Below are 20177 nucleotides of genomic sequence, written 5' to 3'. Positions count from 1 at the left end.
AGATTGACTCACGCAGGAGTTCTTTCCCAGCAAAATAACCCCAATGGGTTCCTTTTCTTGTTCATTATTGCAGAGGGTGCCCCAATATGTGCAGCTGAGTCTCTTGTCCCAGTTATATGTAAAGCAATAAAACATCTGCCTCTCCCATTAGAGTGAATCTGGAGTCTGGGCGACCTTCTTATACACATAGGTTTAGTTTGTGCAGCTTTGGCACATTTATCAGGTAGCCTCACCTCCTGCACAGGAAGCTTAGCTGCCCCCATCTCACAGGCAGAAGTTATAGGTGACCATACATGTAGTGATGATGGGCAGATTCCACCAACAGACAAAGCTCGCTCTGATCGTAGAGAGATCTGTCGGCTGCCCATACATTGCAGACCGATAGATCGGGAATCGACCTTGTGACGTCACATCTACCGCCTTGCCTGGCACTGTCCCCCCTAATGTAGAGTGTGTGAGTCCCCCTACCCTGTGCCCCGCCCATAAATACCACCGCTGGCGCCGTCCCCGCCCTCTTCCTCCCGTACACGCCTGTCACAGGGCTGCCGGCATAACGTGGGGGGGATTTCAATTGGAAAATCCAGCGGCAGTTTTTCGGACATCCTGCACATTCTCCTTATATTCTATATTGTGCTGCTGGGGACAGTCGCCCGTATATTGTCACCTACTCTTGTCTTGTGGTGCTCAAAAACTCGTGTGCGAAGATACGCGTGACTTCAGAGCATCCCAGTGTGAACCTGCCCTAAATCATTATTATTTAAGTATGTAAAGCATGGCAGAGATTCCATCAAGTCAGGGACTAGGATTGCTTTAAATGATGTGACTGGTCCTTTAATTAAAGGAAGGCTCCGCCCTCGGGTGATGCGACATTTCCCAGTCCGGTCTTTACAGGTGATCAGGCAAGCAGCAGAGGCATCTATGACCCCGTTATATATTCTCTCTTAGGGATGGCCACATGCCGCCCCCTCCGATATATCCCTCCTTCTGATTACAGAGATATTCTGTGCTGAACGGCTGGCAGAGAGAACGCCAGGCACTCGGTTTAGTTGTTACGGCGGTCTGTGTCACTGCTGGAGAGAATTCCTGTCTTTTCCAGTCTCAGAGACACCTCAGGAATGCAGAGAGTTGAGGGACGGCAACTTAATAAAGGTCCTAACTTTGCTGTCTGTGGCCTCCTTGTCCTGGGGACACACAGACCTCTCCCTAATGTAGAGACAAACAGAAGTACAATCCTGGAGAAGGTCCCAGCCCCGCCTCCAGATCTGACATCACAGCTGTAGGTGATCTATTCAGGGGATACTTCTAATGTCACTGCAGAGAATTATGGCAGGTCCTCTTTGCTGTCTGTGGCCTCCTTGTGGGTCTTCCTGTCCTGGTGACACACAGACCTCTCCCTAATGTAGAGACAGACAGAATTACAATCCTGGAGAAGGTCCCAGCCCCGCCTCCAGATCTGACATCACAGCTGTAGGTGATCTATTCAGGGGATACTTCTAATGTCACTGCAGAGAATAATGGCAGGTCCTCTTTGCCTTGAACCTCAGATGTGTTCCGTGACTCTCTTTATGTAGACACAACAAAGCGATATGTATCCCCCAAGGCACAGCCTTTACCTATATATGCATTTTACAGAACTTTATTTTACAGTGCGATAACAAAAATCTTGTCGGGAAAATACCGCACTCGGTATTTTCCCGGTCTGTGTGCTAATTCATAAAGATTTCCCCAGCTGCCCTTGGAGGTCGGTAAATTACCGCAGCCCATTGAGCGGTAGAGTAAAGCAGTGTCCCGATTCCCTCTTTGCTCTGCAGAAATGAATCACACAGACGGCTCTCTCTGGCTCTCCCACTGATGACTCAGACAGATGAGTCACACAGTCTTTCCCTGCCTGCAGAAATTACTCACACAGCCGGCTCTTTCCACTGATGACTCAGACAGATGAGTCACACAGTCTTTCCCTGCCTGCAGAAATTACTCACACAGCCGGCTCTTTCCACTGATGACTCAGACAGATGAGTCACACAGTCTTTCCCTGCCTGCTGAAATGATTCACACAGAGGGCTTTCTGGCTCTCTCCACAGATGAATCAAACAGACTTTCGGATCTCTGCACTTTGCATTAATCAGAGCTGTCAGAGCAGTCGGTAACTTGTTAAGACCTCACCAGAGGTGTCGGTAACTACCGCCAGGCTTACCGCATGTTGAAGGCTTTATGAATTGACATTTGCTGACAATTTACTGACATGTGTTGTCGGTAACTGCAGCCAAGTCGGTAATTTACCTCCCTGGTCGGTAATGTCAGCTTTTCATGCGGTAACAGCCTTTATGAATTGACATTTTGCTAAGTGGTCGGTAAAGTCTGCTGTTTTCAGCATTACCGCATGAGGTAATGCTTTATGAATCGAGGCTCTTGTATAAACCGTTTTCCTAACAAAATGCCGCAGATTGTTCAGGACATAAAAGGTTAGAAGTCGTAGATCTTCCTATCCCCCTCATCATCCACCTCTGTCTGCCTGCTTCCTTCCAGCCAGACCGACACCCTACCCCTCTCTCTGTCTACTGAGACTGACAGACCAGGTAGGTGTGGCCTAAGCTTACAGGGCTGTGATTGGCCAGGCACCTGCAGGTCACTGAGGAGGAGAGGCGGGTCTCTGGATCGCTGCATCAAGTTATTTACTTTTTTTATTTTTGAAAAACTTTTAATTGGCTTTTCATGCAAAGTCAATGTAAAATAGGAATGCATATAACGGTCTGTGAATATAACGTATGGCCCACCTATAGGCCGCAGTAATGTTGTTCCGGGTTGAGGTTCTTCTCATTCTCGATGCCATGGACCCCAGCTGAAAATATGGTTGAAAGGCTATATTTTTACTGCAGTCATCAGATGTATTTGTCTATTACTGTTTAATTTACCTCATCTTTTCTTTTGTGTGTCTACATGGTTGTTTGGTGTTCGTGTTTTTTATTTGTTTTCTTTTTTTCCCCCTTTTTTTTTATTGGTTGATTTCACGGCCTGTCGATTCATGCTATCCAATCAACATACAAATGCCGGATTCTCTCAACCTTCCCCCCCAAAATACACCCACTGTCTCTGTATGTTGTAATCTCTTCAACTCTCGTACCCAAATCACCCATGACAACCTCATAAGTAGAACACGGTTGGTTACGTTTTTTATTTTCCAGTCTTGATTTGTTTTGTTTTTTGTTTGTTTTGCATCCTGCCCTCCCTTTGGTAATGTCTGCTTGCTTCTGGAGGGGTTTCCCGCTCCAGTTCTCAGGGAAGACGGACCACACACTCAGCAATATCGGGGCAAGGAGGATTATGGGACAGTGTATGGGAGAGCTTGGTTGGATACGGACATTGGAAACATCATGTGATCTAGCGAAGCAATAAGAAGATGGTAGAATATCAAGACAAGACAAATAACATTTATATCGTGCTTTTCTCCTGGCGGACTCAAAGCGCCAGAGCTGCAGCCACTAGGGTGCGCCCTATAGGCAGTAGCAGTGCTAGAGAGACTTGCCTAAGGTCTCCTACTGAATAGGTGCTGGCTTACTGAACAGACAGAGCCGAGATTTGAACCCAGGTCTCCTGTGTCAGAGGCAGAGCCCTTAACCATTACACTATCCAGCCACTGCTTAAGGATATGTAGCCAGGCATAGCCTTGCCTTTCGTGTTCAACAGTTGTCAGGAGAAAAATTAGACAAGACAAATAACATTTATATCACACTTTTCTCCTGGCGGACTCAAAGCACCAGAGCAGCAGCCACTAGGGCACGCTCTATAGGCAGTAACAGTGTTAGGGAGACTTGCCTAAGGTCTCCTACTGAATAGGTTCTGGCTTACTGAACAGTCAGAGCCCAGATTAAACCCTGGTCTCCTTTGTCAGAGGCAGAGCCCTTATCCATTACACCATCCACCCCCAATGAATAGATAGCCAGCCCCCTGAGTAGGAGGGGCTTACATTCACCAATAGCAGGTTGTGTCGCTGTTCTTGCGAGAAGATGTTCTTGATTACGTGAATATAAACACAAGTTGAGAAATGATTTAGCATCAAGAATGTGAATCTAGAGGGGGTTCCTAAATTTGGAGAACAAAGTTGAAATGCCAGCCAGTAGCACAGGAGCTGGATGGTTATTGGAATATCCCATTTATAGTGTGGGCCATGTAAGTTCCCCTAACTTCAGCATCTCAATAAAAAATACTTTTTTTTACCCGAGAAGTCCTGCACAATTTAGCCTTAACTTATATTATTATATAACAGCCCACAGTCACTTGAGATAATTGCAGTCACCTTTAGTCAGTATAGGTGCTTGCTTATGTCATCACTGGTGTTCCCGTGTCACTGATTGGCCAACACAAATGCGTGCTATTGTCCAGCCCTTTCTGTGTGTCCCCTCCCCTCTGTATCCAATCAGCGCATTTGTAAAGCAATCCTTCGCAATACTGTCACCCAAAATGATGACCAAGAATCGTTTGGTGAGACCATGACTCATCTTGAGATGGTCGAGCTGGTCATTTTTGTTGCTAGAAGGACAGCAATACGTGGAATGTTTTTTTCTTGGCGGGAGTTGCTGAGTGTGCGCCCTCTTCCTGTCCCTCCCCGAGCCCGAGTGTGACCCCCAACCACAAGAGGAACAGAATTCACCGCTTACTGGCATTCCTTCACAGATTTTACGTTTGAAGGCAAAATCACTGGGGAATTGGGGTGGCAGCAGAGATCAGCTCGTCCTTCTGGGAAGGGTAAATCCAGATAGCTTCGGGAAGGTCTTGGTAGCCGTGATGTCTGTTCCTCTGCATGCCATTCCAGTCAGTGCATGGAGCAATGCAAGCGGGACTACTATGGACGCGGGAGGGACGCAGCTCAGGAGCAATACTCTATACAGCATGCCGGTTGCCATGAAGAATGCCCTTACAGTTCATGATAACAACAATCTTGTGTTTGTTTTATAATTCCAAGGGAAGATTCTGTAGAAAACAAATAGGAGCAGACCAGAATGATCTTCTTTCCAGTCTAGTGGTCAGTTAGATGAAGTCTTCTGCATTTTGGGAGGATTACTTCTCATGGAGCTCAGAAACTGCAATCTGATCAGGCCACCGAGGTCTGAGCTCCAGTACTGGAGAGAACATTCCCGTTTTATATTCTCTAACTCCGCCTGAAGTAATCGCATTGAGTGTCTGAAGCCATTGAACTCCTGTTCTGAACTTCCACCAGCACCCTGAGTGATACTTCTCCCGATGTATGCCAAATTAAAGCCCAGCTACAACTCCAAATTAAATTGGGTAACTTCTCAAAGCAATCCTTATGATTAGTGTAAATTATGCGTTTTACCTTTGGAACTGAACTTTTATTTTCAGAATCAGAAACCCATTGTGTAGCTGTGCTTGGCTGCAGCTGTGCACCGATCCATACAGATGTCAGACTGAGATCTTACATCTCCTCATCATCTCCTTCCTGTGCTCTACAAGTCTGACTTATCATAGAAACAGGATTTTTACTGCAATCCAGGGATACTTGGAAATATAGCCTAATATCGATTAGCTTCCCCACGTTTGGTTTCACCCATGTACCTGCTGAATCCAGCGAGGAGGAAAGGAGTCATAGATGGTGAACCGTGGCCCATGAAATATTTCATATTTAAGTCTATAGATTCACTCATCATCTTGATTGCTTTAGAGTTTATCTTTTTCAATTTAGAGCAGTGGTCCTCACTAAGGCCTGTGGGCCGAATGTTGCCCCCTGAGGCTTTTTTACTGGCCCCCCACTCACAAAATCTCGTAACTTATAGATGCGGTCAGCTACATCTTTAAATATTGGTTGGTCCGCATATAGAATAGTAGTGCTGGCACCACCCATCCACATGGAAGCCAGAAAGCAGTAATTCGCTGGTATCCAATCAAATTCCACATCTGGTGACATTGCTGTCCAATCAGACTGCAGGTTGTCACCTGGGTATGCTTCACTGTTTTGGCCCACAAAGACCTCTACATTATTTTATGTATACCCCGGCCCCCCAGCAGTCTGAAGTATGTTGACCCGGCCCTCTACCCAAAACGTTTGGGGGCCCCTGATTTAGAGTTTAGTTGGATTATAATGTCTGTATGGGCAGACATTGGAAATCTAGAAACTCTAACTGCAGCATCTGCCCAAGATTATTACTTTAGATCCCTTTGCCCATTACAATCACATTTTCTGGGAGTTCCACAAGTCTGTTAAGTTTAAACATTCCTTTATTAGACTTTTCCTCTTTTCTTTTTAGCTTAACTCCATAGAGAGCCGCATCAGAACAGATATTCATGTAATATCATTTGCCCATTGTGCTGTAGAGTTCCTTCCATCAATGGACGTTCTCATTCTAATATTTTCTATGTGACCAATTCCATAGTCATACTAGACGAAATCAGAAGTATTATCAGTCATGGTCATCTTAAAGTAGACCTCTGATCTACACACAACAGAGGCCTTCTGCTTTGATGGGGTGCCATCATCTACCAAAGTCCTTGAGTGGTTTTTAATACCCGATGAACTAATCGGAGGCGGCCTGGGTAGTGTGAAAGTTACAGGTCCTCTTTTTAAATATCTCATTGAGTTCTTTACAGTTTGTTTTGCTCTCTTATTCCCATATTTAATTTTCTTTCCTTTCTGATGAACTCTTGTCTTGTAATGTATCTTCTATGCATCTCTCCTGACCTCCCTTGCTTTGGGCCTGCTATGCTTGTGCATATGATATATATCTCAGAAGACTGAATGTAATGCGGGTAGCATGCTATAATCTGATGCGACTGAAAGAGGAGGATGACGGATTTTTGGGTGGAAGACATTGGAAACCAGACCAGAAAGAACTAGTGGCTCTCAGTTGAGTTTAAAGTTGGCCATACACCAGGAGATAGTTTCTGATTCCACCAGCTGGTTGACAGTAATTGTGAAGTTATATGTTAGTGGGCAGAGGGTAAGGGAACGGATAGAGTAGCACCAGAAAGCATTTGGTTAGTATGGAGTGGTTCAGCCAATTTCTTTCCTTAGACACGGATGGACTAGTTCCTGTAGATGCAGCACTATTTAAATGAAGAACAGAACTGTGGTCCTGTGACCAGACCAATAGTTCAAGCACTTTATTGTCATTGTGTAACACAACAAAATTATTTTCATGACATCAATAATCAATCAGCATCAATGATTGACCACCTTATAGAGAGGTGTCATGATGTTTCTTTGTGTGATGAGGATATTCTGTGTATGGCCGCCACAGGACTAGGCAGGAGGAGTACGTTGGTTCATCCAAGGGGTTTAGGCACAGACTGGATGGTCTGTGACCACCTTATAGAGAGGTATAATGAGGATATCTGGTGTATGGCCACCGCGGGACTAGGCAGGAGGAGCAGAAGGGGTACGTTGGTCCATCCGAGGGGTTTAGGCACAGTCTGGTGGGTCTGTGACCACCTTATAGAGAGGTGTAATGAGGATATCTGGTGTATGGCCACTGCAGGAATAGGCAGAAGGAGCAGAAGAGTACGTTGGTCCATCCAAGGGGTTTAGGCACAGACTGGATGGTCTGTGACCACCTTATAGAGAGGTATAATGAGGATATTCGGTGTATGGCCACTGCAGGACTAGGCAGGAGGAGCAGAAGGGTTACGTTGGTCCATCCAAGGGGTTTAGGGACAGTCTGGTGGGTCTGAGACCACCTTATAAAGAGGTGTGATGAGGATATCTGGTGTATGGCCACCACAGGACTAGGCAGAAGGAGCAGAAGGAGCACTTTGGTTCATCCAAGGGGTTTAGGCACAGTCTGGTGGGTCTGAGACCACCTTATAGAGAGGTGTAATGAGGATATCTGGTGTATGGCCACTGCAGGACTAGGCAGGAGGAGCAGAAGGGGTACATTGGTCCATCCGAGGGGTTTAGGCACAGTCTGGTGGGTCTGTGACCACCTTATAGAGAGGTGTGATGAGGATATCTGGTGTATGGCCACCGCAGGACTAGGCAGGAAGGGGTACGTTGGTCCATCCAAGGGGTTTAGGCACAGTCTTGAGGGTCTGTGACCATCTTATAGAGAGGTGTAATGAGGATATCTGGTGTATGGCCACTGCAGGACTAGGCAGGAGGAGCAGAAGGGGTACGTTGGTCCATCCAAGGGTTTAGGCACAGTCTGGTGGGTCTGTGACCACCTTATAGAGAGGTCTGATGAGGATATCTGGTGTATGGCCACCGCAGGACTAGGCAGGAAGGGGTACGTTGGTCCATCCAAGGGGTTTAGGCACAGTCTTGAGGGTCTGTGACCATCTTATAGAGAGGTGTAATGAGGATATCTGGTGTATGGCCACTGCAGGACTAGGCAGGAAGGGGTACGTTGGTCCATCCAAGGGGTTTAGGCACAGTCTTGAGGGTCTGTGACCATCTTATAGAGAGGTGTAATGAGGATATCTGGTGAATGGCCACTGCAGGACAAGGCAGAAGGAGCAGAAGGGGTACGTTGGTCCATCCGAGGGGTTTAGGCACAGTCTGGTGGGTCTGTGACCACCTTATAGAGAGGTCTGATGAGGATATCTGGTGTATGGCCACCGCAGGACTAGGCAGGAAGGGGTACGTTGGTCCATCCAAGGGGTTTAGGCACAGTCTTGAGGGTCTGTGACCATCTTATAGAGAGGTGTAATGAGGATATCTGGTGTATGGCCACTGCAGGACTAGGCAGGAAGGGGTACGTTGGTCCATCCAAGGGGTTTAGGCACAGTCTTGAGGGTCTGTGACCATCTTATAGAGAGGTGTAATGAGGATATCTGGTGTATGGCCACTGCAGGACAAGACAGAAGGAGCAGAAGGGGTACGTTGGTCCATCCGAGGGGTTTAGGCACAGTCTGGTGGGTCTGGGACCACCTTATAGAGAGGTGTGATGAGGATATCTGGCGTATGGCCACCGCAGGACTAGGCAGGAAGGGGTACGTTGGTCCATCCAAGGGGTTTAGGCACAGTCTTGAGGGTCTGTGACCATCTTATAGAGAGGTGTAATGAGGATATCTGGTGTATGGCCACTGCAGGACTAGGCAGGAGGAGCAGAAGGGGTACGTTGGTCCATCCAAAGGGTTTAGGCACAGTCTGGTGGGTCTGTGACCACCTTATAGAGAGGTATAATGAGGATATTCGGTGTATGGCTACTGCAGGACTAGGCAGGAGGAGCAGAAGGGTTACGTTGGTCCATCCAAGGGGTTTAGGGACAGTCTGGTAGGTCTGTGACCACCTTATAGAGAGGTGTGATGAGGATATCTGGTGTATGGCCACTGCAGGACTAGGCAGAAGGAGCACGTTGGTTCATCCAAGGGGTTTAGGCACAGTCTGGTGGGTCTGTGACCACCTTATAGAGAGGTGTAATGAGGATATCTGGTGTATGGCCACTGCAGGACTAGGCAGGAGGAGCAGAAGGGGTACGTTGGTCCATCCGAGGGGTTTAGGCACAGTCTGGTGGGTCTGTGACCACCTTATAGAGAGGTGTAATGAGGATATCTGGTGTATGGCCACTGCAGGACTAGGCAGGAGGAGCAGAAGGGGTACGTTGGTCCATCCGAGGGGTTTAGGCACAGTCTGGTAGGTCTGTGACCACCTTATAGAGAGGTGTAATGAGGATATCTGGTGTATGGCCACCGCGGAAATAGGCAGGAGGAGCAGAAGGGGTACGTTGGTCCATCCAAGGGGTTTAGGCACAGTCTTGAGGGTCTGTGACCATCTTATAGAGAGGTGTAATGAGGATATCTGGTGTATGGCCACCGCAGGACTAGGCAGGAAGGGGTACGTTGGTCCATCCAAGGGGTTTAGGCACAGTCTTGAGGGTCTGTGACCATCTTATAGAGAGGTGTAATGATGATATCTGGTGTATGGCCACTGCAGGACTAGGCAGGAGGAGCAGAAGGGGTACGTTGGTCCATCCAAGGGGTTTAGGCACAGTCTGGTGGGTCTGTGACCACCTTATAGAGAGGTCTGATGAGGATATCTGGTGTATGGCCACCGCAGGACTAGGCAGGAAGGGGTACGTTGGTCCATCCAAGGGGTTTAGGCACAGTCTTGAGGGTCTGTGACCATCTTATAGAGAGGTGTAATGGGGATATCTGGTGTATGGCCACTGCAGGACTAGGCAGGAGGAGCAGAAGGGGTACGTTGGTCCATCCGAGGGGTTTAGGCACAGTCTGGTGGGTCTGTGACCACCTTATAGAGAGGTGTGATGAGGATATCTGGTGTATGGCCACCGCAAGACTAGGCAGGAAGGGTACGTTGGTCCATCCAAGGGGTTTAGGCACAGTCTTGAGGGTCTGTGACCATCTTATAGAGAGGTGTAATGAGGATATCTGGTGTATGGCCACTGCAGGACTAGGCAGGAGGAGCAGAAGGGGTACGTTGGTCCATCCAAGGGGTTTAGGCACAGTCTGGTGGGTCTGTGACCACCTTATAGAGTGGTGTGATGAGGATATCTGGTGTATGGCCACCACAGGGCTAGGTAGGAGGAGCAGAAGGGGTACGTTGGTCCATCCAAGGGGTTTAGGCACAGTCTGGTGGGTCTGTGACCACCTTATAGAGAGATGTAATGAGGATATCTGGTGTATGGCCACCGCAGGACTAGGCAGGAGGAGCAGAAGGGGTACGTTGGTCCATGCAAGGGGTTTAGGCACAGACTGGACGGTCTGTGACCACCTTATAGAGAGGTGTGATGAGGATATCTGGTGTATGGCCACCGCGGGCCTAGGCAGGAGGAGCAGAAGGGGTACGTTGGTCCATCAGAGGGGTTTAGGCGCAGTCTGGTGGGTCTGTGACCACCTTATAGAGAGGTGTGATGAGGATATCTGGTGTATGGCCGCCGCAGGACTAGGCAGGAGGAGCAGAAGGGGTACGTTGGTCCATCCAAGGGGTTTAGGCACAGTTTGGTGGGTCTGTGACCACCTTATAGAGAGGTGTGATGAGGATATCTGGTGTATGGCCACTGCAGGACTAGGCAGGAGGAGCAGAAGGGGTACGTTGGTCCATGCAAGCGGTTTAGGCACAGACTGGACGGTCTGTGACCACCTTATAGAGAGGTGTGATGAGGATATCTGGTGTATGGCCACCGCGGGACTAGGCAGGAGGAGCAGAAGGGGTACGTTGGTCCATCAGAGGGGTTTAGGCGCAGTCTGGTGGGTCTGCAACCACCTTATAGAGAGCTGTGATGAGGATATCTGGTGTATGGCCACCGTGGGACTAGACAGGAGGAGCAGAAGGGGTACGTTGGTCCATCCGAGGGGTTTAGGCACAGTCTGGTGGGTCTGTGACCACCTTATAGAGTGGTGTGATGAGGATATTCGGTGTATGGCCACCACAGGACTAGGCAGGAGGAGCAGAAGGGGTACGTTGGTCCATCCGAGGGGTTTAGGCACAGTCTGGTGGGTCTGTGACCACCTTATACAGTGGTGTGATGAGGATATCTGGTGTATGGCCACCGCAGGACTAGGCAGGAGGAGCAGAAGGGGTACGTTGGTCCATCCAAGGGGTTTAGGCACAGTCTGGTGGGTCTGTGACCACCTTATAGAGAGATGTAATGAGGATATCTGGTGTATGGCCACTGCAGGACTAGGCAGGAGGAGCAGAAGGGGTACGTTGGTCCATCCGAGGGGTTTAGGCACAGTCTGGTGGGTCTGTGACCATCTTATAGAGAGGTGTAATGAGGATATCTGGTGTATGGCCACCGCAGGACTAGGCAGGAGGAGCAGAAGGGGTACGTTGGTCCATCCGAGGGGTTTAGGCACAGTCTGGTGGGTCTGTGACCACCTTATAGAGAGGTGTGATGAGGATATCTGGTGTATGGCCACTACAGGACTAGGCAGGAGGAGCAGAAGGGGTACGTTGGTCCATCCAAGGGGTTTAGGCACAGTCTGGTGGGTCTGTGACCACCTTATACAGTGGTGTGATGAGGATAGCTGGTGTATGGCCACCACAGGACTAGGCAGGAGGAGCAGAAGGGGTACGTTGGTCCATCCGAGGGGTTTAGGCACAGTCTGGTGGGTCTGTGACCACCTTATAGAGTGGTGTGATGAGGATAGCTGGTGTATGGCCACCACAGGACTAGGCAGGAGGAGCAGAAGGGGTACGTTGGTCCATCCGAGGGGTTTAGGCACAGTCTGGTGTGTCTGTGACCACCTTATAGAGAGGTGTGATGAGGATATCTGGTGTATGGCCGCCGCAGGACTAGGCAGGAGGAGCAGAAGGGGTACGTTGGTCCATCCGAGGGGTTTAGGCACAGTCTGGTGGGTCTGTGACCACCTTATAGAGAGGTGTGATGAGGATATCTGGTGTATGGCCACTACAGGACTAGGCAGGAGGAGCAGAAGGGGTACGTTGGTCCATCCGAGGGGTTTAGGCACAGTCTGGTGGGTCTGTGACCACCTTATAGAGTGGTGTGATGAGGATAGCTGGTGTATGGCCACCACAGGACTAGGCAGGAGGAGCAGAAGGGGTACGTTGGTCCATCCGAGGGGTTTAGGCACAGTCTGGTGGGTCTGTGACCACCTTATAGAGTGGTGTGATGAGGATATTCGGTAATATGGCCACCACAGGACTAGGCAGGAGGAGCAGAAGGGGTACGTTGGTCCATCCGAAGGGTTTAGGCACAGTCTGGAGGGTCTGTGACCACCTTATAGAGAGGTGTGATGAGGATATCTGGTGTATGGCCACCACAGGACTAGGCAGGAGGAGCAGAAGGGGTACGTTGGTCCATCCAAAGGGTTTAGGCACAGTCTGGTGGGTCTGTGACCACCTTATACAGTGGTGTGATGAGGATATCTGGTGTATGGCCACCGCAGGACTAGGCAGGAGGAGCAGAAGGGGTACGTTGGTCCATCCGAGGGGTTTAGGCACAGTCTGGTGGGTCTGTGACCACCTTATAGAGAGGTGTAATGAGGATATCTGGTGTATGGCCACCACGGGACTAGGCAGGAGGAACAGAAGGGGTACGTTGCATGTGGTTGGGTCCATGTCTTTCCTCCCAGGGTCTCAGATACAATGCAAGCTGCAAGTTTTTTGCCTGACAATGGATTGGAGTGAGCTTGGCTTCATTGCTGCGGCTCTCAGTCTGGAATTCTCTGCTGTAGTTTTTAGCTTTATCCTTTATTCATTTTCTGTTTGGTTTTTTTTATCTCCATTAACCACAGGAAAATTTCATCAACTTGAGTTTCTTAAGATTGTTCCGAGCCGCTCGTCTGATTAAGTTGCTGCGTCAGGGTTACACGATTCGCATCCTCCTCTGGACGTTCGTACAGTCCTTCAAGGTCAGATCTTCCATCCGTGGTGTGGAGTGAAGATTGGTGGAAACGGCTTTAAGTAATACGTGGAATAATCACGAGGATATTTTCTCTGTTTGCAGGCCTTGCCGTATGTCTGTCTCCTGATCGCAATGTTGTTTTTCATCTACGCCATTATCGGCATGCAGGTACGTGGCGGACACGTGACTATAGCAAGACCCATGGAGAGGCATGTGACCAGTCTGGTCACATGATAGAGAGACGTGATCAATCTGGTCACATGAGAGGCATGTGATCAGTCTGGTCACCTGATGGAGAGGCATGTGATCAGTCTGGTCACATGATAGAGAGACGTAATCAATCTGGTCACATGATAAGAGAGGCATGTGATCAGTCTGGTCACATGATAGAGAGGCATGTGATCAGTCTGGTCACATGATAGAGAGACGTGATCAATCTGGTCACATGATAGAGAGACGTGATCAATCTGGTCACATGAGAGGCATGTGATTAGTCTGGTCACATAATGGAGAGGCATGTGATCAGTCTGGTCACATGATAGAGAGACGTGATCAATCTGGTCACATGATAGATTTATAAGGTTCTGATTTCTGAGATCACCGCTTGCTTTAGCCTGCACTGGAAACAAAAGCCGCACTTAAGAGGGATCAGCCAATCAGAGCCTTACAAATCTGTCACCGGATCGATCACATGGTTCTGTATAAGTTCTACCACACAAGAACAATTCTACGTGAGATATTTCTTTATATGTCACCTTGTCCTTTCAATGTCAGCTTCCAGCAAATCATTTTTGTTTTGTTTTTTTTGTGTGTTATTTTTGAAGCTTTGGGGGTTGGACAGCGCATTCCTCTGTTAGTAAGTGTGGGATGAAAAGTTAAAATAACGACTAGAATATCGGGCTTTAGAAAGTAAAATGAATATATTTATATTTGGGAGAATGCATGGCTTTCACTGCAGACACACTATGGTGTAATTCACCCCAGAAACATGTACATAGAGCTGCGGCTGGTAATATATCGCACAGAGTTCTGCCCGCAGTGCACAGAGGCGCAGTCACAAAGCTTATGCCCCTTATTCTATTCACGTTTTCTCCAGAGTTCTCTCATTTTTCAGCACTTTGCAACTGAAAAATAATATTAAAAAGTGCTATGAAAATGATTTGACAAGTTGTTAAAATATATACTCAGAGTAATTTTCCTAGGACTTTTTCTAACCTTCTTTTTTGGTACTTTTTCCATTGCAGTGTGCAAATGTTATTGTAACCAGGAGGTGAAAAATGATCTCCTGTGAGAAAACTTTGGAGAAAAAGTGACTTGATCTGGCCCCGTATCTCCCGTGCTCACCAGTTCCTCCTCTTGAGTATTGAGTTATCCCAGCTACGTAACGTGTGGACATGATTTTATATTCATCTGTGTAAAAATATAACCGTAACCGAAAGCATTCTTTTTACGCCCACAGAGTACATTTAGCTTTATTCACTCAAGCCTGTAAATAATTCTGCAGCAAATCAAATACCTCATCTTGCATGAAAGCCACAGGCGTCACAGTTATAATAAGGTTGACATGATAATCTGTATGTAAAGTCCTATCTTGGGTTTCCCGGTTTCGGTACGGTACATTTGCAGGTGGGTACGCTATATCTGCAGAGCCATATCTACCAGCAGCGATATCTACGTAACCAATAAAACGATTGTGAAAGGACAGCTGAAGTGAGCGGGATATGGAGGCTGACATACGAGGGGTAACATTTTGATTATCCCCCAGAAGTTATTCTGGTATATTGATAACATCAGTGACATCATTGCTCCCTAAATGTGTGATGTTGAGAAAATCGGCTCATTGTAGATTTTATTTCTTTTACAAATTGTGCTGAAGGTGACTAACGTGTGAGATGGAAGAGGTTGAGGCTGGCAGCGTGATAAACTTCCTGCATAATAGTGCCCGGCAAACTCATGATGAGATGATGGCAGTCTATGGACACTAGGGATGCACGTTCGGATTCCGCACTTCCAATCAGAAATTGCATTTCCGCATCAAAATTTGGAAATCGGTAATGGAAGTGTGGTAGGCGAATTTTCGTGGAAATCGTGGAAATTTCCGCTGACTTTATCAATTTTCTCAAAAACTACGAGGTCTTTTTGAAATATTTTTTTTCCACTAGTTTCTACTTTTCTGTTTAATATTCCCTGCAAATTTTGTGTTTCTAGCTCCTATGGAGGCTTTGCTATTTACCTCTAAATTTGGCATAATACAGCATAGCGGTTCTAATACGGATTTTCGCGGTAATGTCTGCCGATTTTAACATCGATTTTCTCAAAAACTACAAGGTCTCTAGGATTCTTTTTCCCCCCTCATTTCCACTTTCTGCTTAAATGACTTACGAGGCCAGTTTTAGAAAAAAAAAAGTTAGATACCTGCATCAGTTTGCAAGGCACGGAGGACGCCGTCCATGGCCTCCGTGCCGTTTTGCCAGGTCCCCGCCGCTCAGTAGCCCCCCGACCGCACTGCCCGGGTCGGGCTCTCCAGCCTGCAGAAAGATGGCCTCCGGAGCTGGCCACGGCTGCGCAGCTCTAAGGCCAACCCCCCGATCCACGCTACAGGAAACAGCCTGTTGCGTGGATCGGGGGGTTGGCCCTAGAGCTGCGCAGCCGCACTCGCGGCTATGCGGACTGCGCAGCTGCGGCTAGCTCCGCCGGCCATCTTTCTGCAGGCTGGAGAACCCGACTCGGACAGTGCAGTCGGGGGCCGTTCGGGGGGCTACTGAACGGTGGGGACGGCGAAATGGCACGGAGGGCGCGGACGGCGTCCTCCGTGCCTTGCAAACTGATGCAGGTATCTAACTTTTTTTTTCTAAAACTGGCCTCGTAAGTCCTTTAACATACCCTGAACATTTGGTGTTTGTACAACCTATGGGGGCTGTGCTATTAACCACCACATTTGGCCACTGTTGACTGTAATGTAAACTGCAGTAAATTTGCATTACCGATATTCGGTATGATGATTTAGAAGTTAATAGCAAAGTCCCCATAGGTGCTAGAAACACCAAATGTTCAGGGAATGTTAAGCAGACAAATGGAAACAAGAGGATAAAAAAATTCAAAAAGACTGTGTAGTTTTTGAGAAAATCGATGTTAAAGTCGGCAAAAATTACCGCGAAAAACCGCGTCGGAATACGGAAATTGTTAGCGGAATGGATAGCGGTAGCGTTAATTGGCAATGACGGAATGCGGATTTTCGGTGGAAATGGAAATTGGTGTTTCCGGCCATCCCTAATTGAAACGATTGTCCATCTTATGATACTATTGTGAGGTGGACAAGGAATTTCCAAAGTGATCACATGTCCCTCACAGACGAGCCAAGACCTGGAAGACAATCACTGCGGACCCAGTGAAGAAAGTGGAGGGTCTAATCCTGGAAGACAGACCAACAACCATCCAAATGATCATGAATGAAGCTGGCCTCAGTTATGGTAGTGTGTGGAGAATTATTCATGATGAACTGCACATGTCTTGTTATGGCCCATACTCACGGACTACATAAGTGGCCTGTCGCCAGCACACGTGAGTGTGTGCGCGACAGGCCGGCGACAGCTCGTCACCAGGTCCCTCCGCGTACACACGCGGAAGAGGGATCAGCTGTGCGACGGAAGCTGTCGCCAACGTTCCTCCCCCTCGCCTGAAGCGCCGTCTATTTACAATTATGTTGCTGTCGCTAGTCCGCATACTCACGCGGACTAGTGACAGTTGCGGCGGAGTTGCGGTGGCAACTGTCGCCAGGCGATTGACCGCGCCAATCGCCTGGCGACATCAGCGACAATTCGGGGTACTCTCCCGTGCAACACCTCATACTCACGGGCGAGCTGTCGCTGCAACACGCGCGCGCCGCGTGTTGTGGCGACAATTGTAGCCCGTGAGTATGGGCCATAAGGTGTCTGCATGCTGAGTGCCACGCCTGCTAACCCCTTTCCAGAAACACACCTGGTGTGACCTTTCAAGACAGATGATGACACAGTTGGGACAGGATGAGGAGCATTTCTTTACGCTGTATACGCAGGAACTTTATCACGCTGCCAGCCTCAATCTCTTCCATCTCACGCTTTAGTCACGTCCGGCACAATCTGTGAAAGGAATAAAGGATGCAATCAGCTGATTTTCCCAACATCATGCACTCAGGAACCAACGAGGACTCTGACAAGATTTAATTAACATACCATAACAACTTTCCGAGTGATAATTAACCCTTTCCACTTTTTCCATTCCTGTCCGATGTCCCACGGTGCAGGACGCAAATATGGCAGTGGGTTGCAGGCTTGTATGTTATACTGGAAGACAGCAGAGACTACCGACTGCAGAAAAGGCTGAGAGTGGAATGTGTGTTTATTTCATATTAAACAATACAGATTGGCGCTCGTCGTCTTCTAGTGTGGCGGAGGTCGGCATCTTCCGCCTTTTAGTGTCACATCAGATCTCCACCTCAGGGGCTTTTTAGGCAAAGGCATGTCAGATCAGCTGATCAATCTATTTGTGGCCGATTTCGATGGATTTGATCTATCTGACAAGATGGACAATCTAGGTCGATCTGCTGCTGGCAGCAGATCAATGGCCCATAGAGTTGCATTGGATCTACGGGTCCAGTAATGCATTTAGATTAGATTGATTCCCAATAGATTTCATCCTGAAATCTATTGGAAATCTGTTCCTAGTGTGTGGCACACATCAGATAGATTCCTGTCAGATTCAACTTGACAGGCATCTGATAGAAATCTATCTGATGGTCGAATCTTCTGCAAATCCATAAGATTATGGCCACCTTTAGACTGGCTAAATTCTCTAAATAGGTACAGGGTTCATTTCTCTCTGTTTTCCTTCTGCCCTGTGCAAGAGTTCAGGTCCACTTTAAGAAGCTCACATATTCCTTGTTCAGGTTTGTGGATCTTAGGACAGCCTGTGTCTATGGCGTCCTGAGAGTGCAGACCTGGAGCATTCTGGGCAATGCCAGGTGTTTGAGGCCCTCTGTAGGTGCAGATTAGTGCCGATGGGGTAATGGGCACTGGAGAATGTACGATGGGGAGATGAGCCTGTCATATTGTTGTAGGCCATTGCTCCACTCCTTCTCCATCTGGAGGTACGCTGGTGCCACCGGGGTAATGGGCACTGGAGAACGTACAATAGGGAGACGAGCACGCCATATTGTTGTAGGCCATTGTTCCACTCTTTCTCCATCAGGAGGTACGCTGGTGCCGGCGGGGTAATGGGCACTGGAGAACGTATGATAGGGAGATGAGCGTGCCATATTGTTGTAGGCCATTGTTCCACTTCTTCTCCATCTGGAGGTACGCTGGTGCCGCCGGGGTAATGGGCGCTGGAGAACATACGAAGGGGAGACGAGCACGGCATATTGTTGTAGGCCATTGCTCCACTCCTTATTCATCTGGAAGTACGCTGGTGCCGCCGCAGTGATGGGCACTGGAGAACGTATGAAGGGGAGACGAGCACGCCATATTGTTGTAGGCCATTGCTCCATTTCTCTCTCCATCTGGAGGTACGCTGGTGCCAGCGGGGTAATGGGCGCTGGAGAACCTACAAAGGGGAGACGAGCACACCATATTGTTGTAGGCCATTGCTTCATTTCATTCTCCATCTGGAGGTACGCTGGTGCCGCCGGGGTAATGGGCACTGGAGAACGTACAAAGGGGAGATGAGCCTGCCATATTGTTGTAGGCCATTGCTCCACTCTTTCTCCATCAGGAGGTACGCTGGTGCCGGCGGGGTAATGGGCGCTGGAGAACGTACGAAGGGGAGATGAGCACACCATATTGTTGTAGGCCATTGCTCCACTCCTTCTCCATCAGGAGGTATGCTGGTGCCGGCGGGGTAATGGGCGCTGGAGAACGTACGATAGGGAGATGAGCACACCATATTGTTGTAGGCCATTGCTCCACTCCTCCATCTGGAGGTACGCTGGTGCCACCGGGGTAATGGGCACTGGAGAACGTACGATAGGGAGACGAGCACGCCATATTGTTGTAGGCCATTGTTCCACTCTTTCTCCATCAGGAGGTACGCTGGTGCCGGCGGGGTAATGGACACTGGAGAACGTACGATGGGGAGATGAGCGTGCCATATTGTTGTAGGCCATTGCTCCACTTTTTCTCCATCAGGAGGTACGCTGGTTCTTCTTGTTATCTTATATTTTCCTGCCTGTTTTAGGTGTTTGGGAACATTGCCCTGAACGATGAAAGTGCTATCAACAGACACAACAACTTCCGCACCTTCTTCCAAGCGCTGATGCTTCTGTTCAGGTAAGACCCCTGGTGTTTATTTCTGCTAATATACCCACACACAGGGAGATTAGAGCAAGAGCAGCCAGAGATGAGAGATCTGGGCTCTGCTGGCTGAATACTGAGGTCTCCTAACTGAACCCAAGTCATGAATTGATGATGATGATGAATAGATGATGATGATGAGTAGATGATGAAATGATGATGATGGTGAAGAGCTGATGTGATTTGTACTTGCTCTCCTCCTAGGAGTGCCACAGGAGAGGGTTGGCACGAGATCATGCTGTCGTGTCTCAGTAATCGGCCATGTGACCCACGCTCTGGAAACACCAAAGATGAATGTGGCAGCGACTTCGCCTATTTCTATTTTGTCTCCTTCATCTTCTTGTGCTCCTTTCTGGTGAGTGTCGGAACTCACGACAGACTGGGGGGGTAAGACAGGAAAACCATATGGGAGAGGCAGAAAGACCGCCAATGGGGGGAGGGCAGGAAGACAGCCTATGGATGGGCAGGAATACCGCCTATGGGGGGCAGGAAGACCGCCTATGTGGAGGGGCAGGAAGACCACCTATGGGAGGCAGGAAGACCGTCTATTAGGGGGGACAGCAGGAAGACCGCCTAT

General features: G+C 48.5%; 1 protein-coding gene across 12 annotated transcripts in view; it reads left to right on the top strand.

The window, feature by feature from the left end:
* The window catches only part of CACNA1B (calcium voltage-gated channel subunit alpha1 B), a 505489-nt gene that overhangs the window by 408295 nt on the left and 77017 nt on the right, over positions 1-20177 (top strand). For all 12 annotated transcript variants that reach the window (XM_068249170.1, XM_068249175.1, XM_068249173.1 and 9 more), the window contains 4 exons: positions 13165-13281; positions 13377-13442; positions 19485-19576; positions 19805-19955. In XM_068249170.1, coding sequence (XP_068105271.1) covers positions 13165-13281; positions 13377-13442; positions 19485-19576; positions 19805-19955 — 426 coding nt within the window. The remainder of the gene's footprint in view (positions 1-13164; positions 13282-13376; positions 13443-19484; positions 19577-19804; positions 19956-20177) is intronic.

This window comes from Hyperolius riggenbachi, chromosome 8 (assembly GCF_040937935.1).
Source record: "Hyperolius riggenbachi isolate aHypRig1 chromosome 8, aHypRig1.pri, whole genome shotgun sequence".
NCBI classification, from domain to species: Eukaryota; Metazoa; Chordata; class Amphibia; order Anura; family Hyperoliidae; genus Hyperolius; species Hyperolius riggenbachi.
This window is presented reverse-complemented; position numbering and strand designations above follow the sequence as displayed.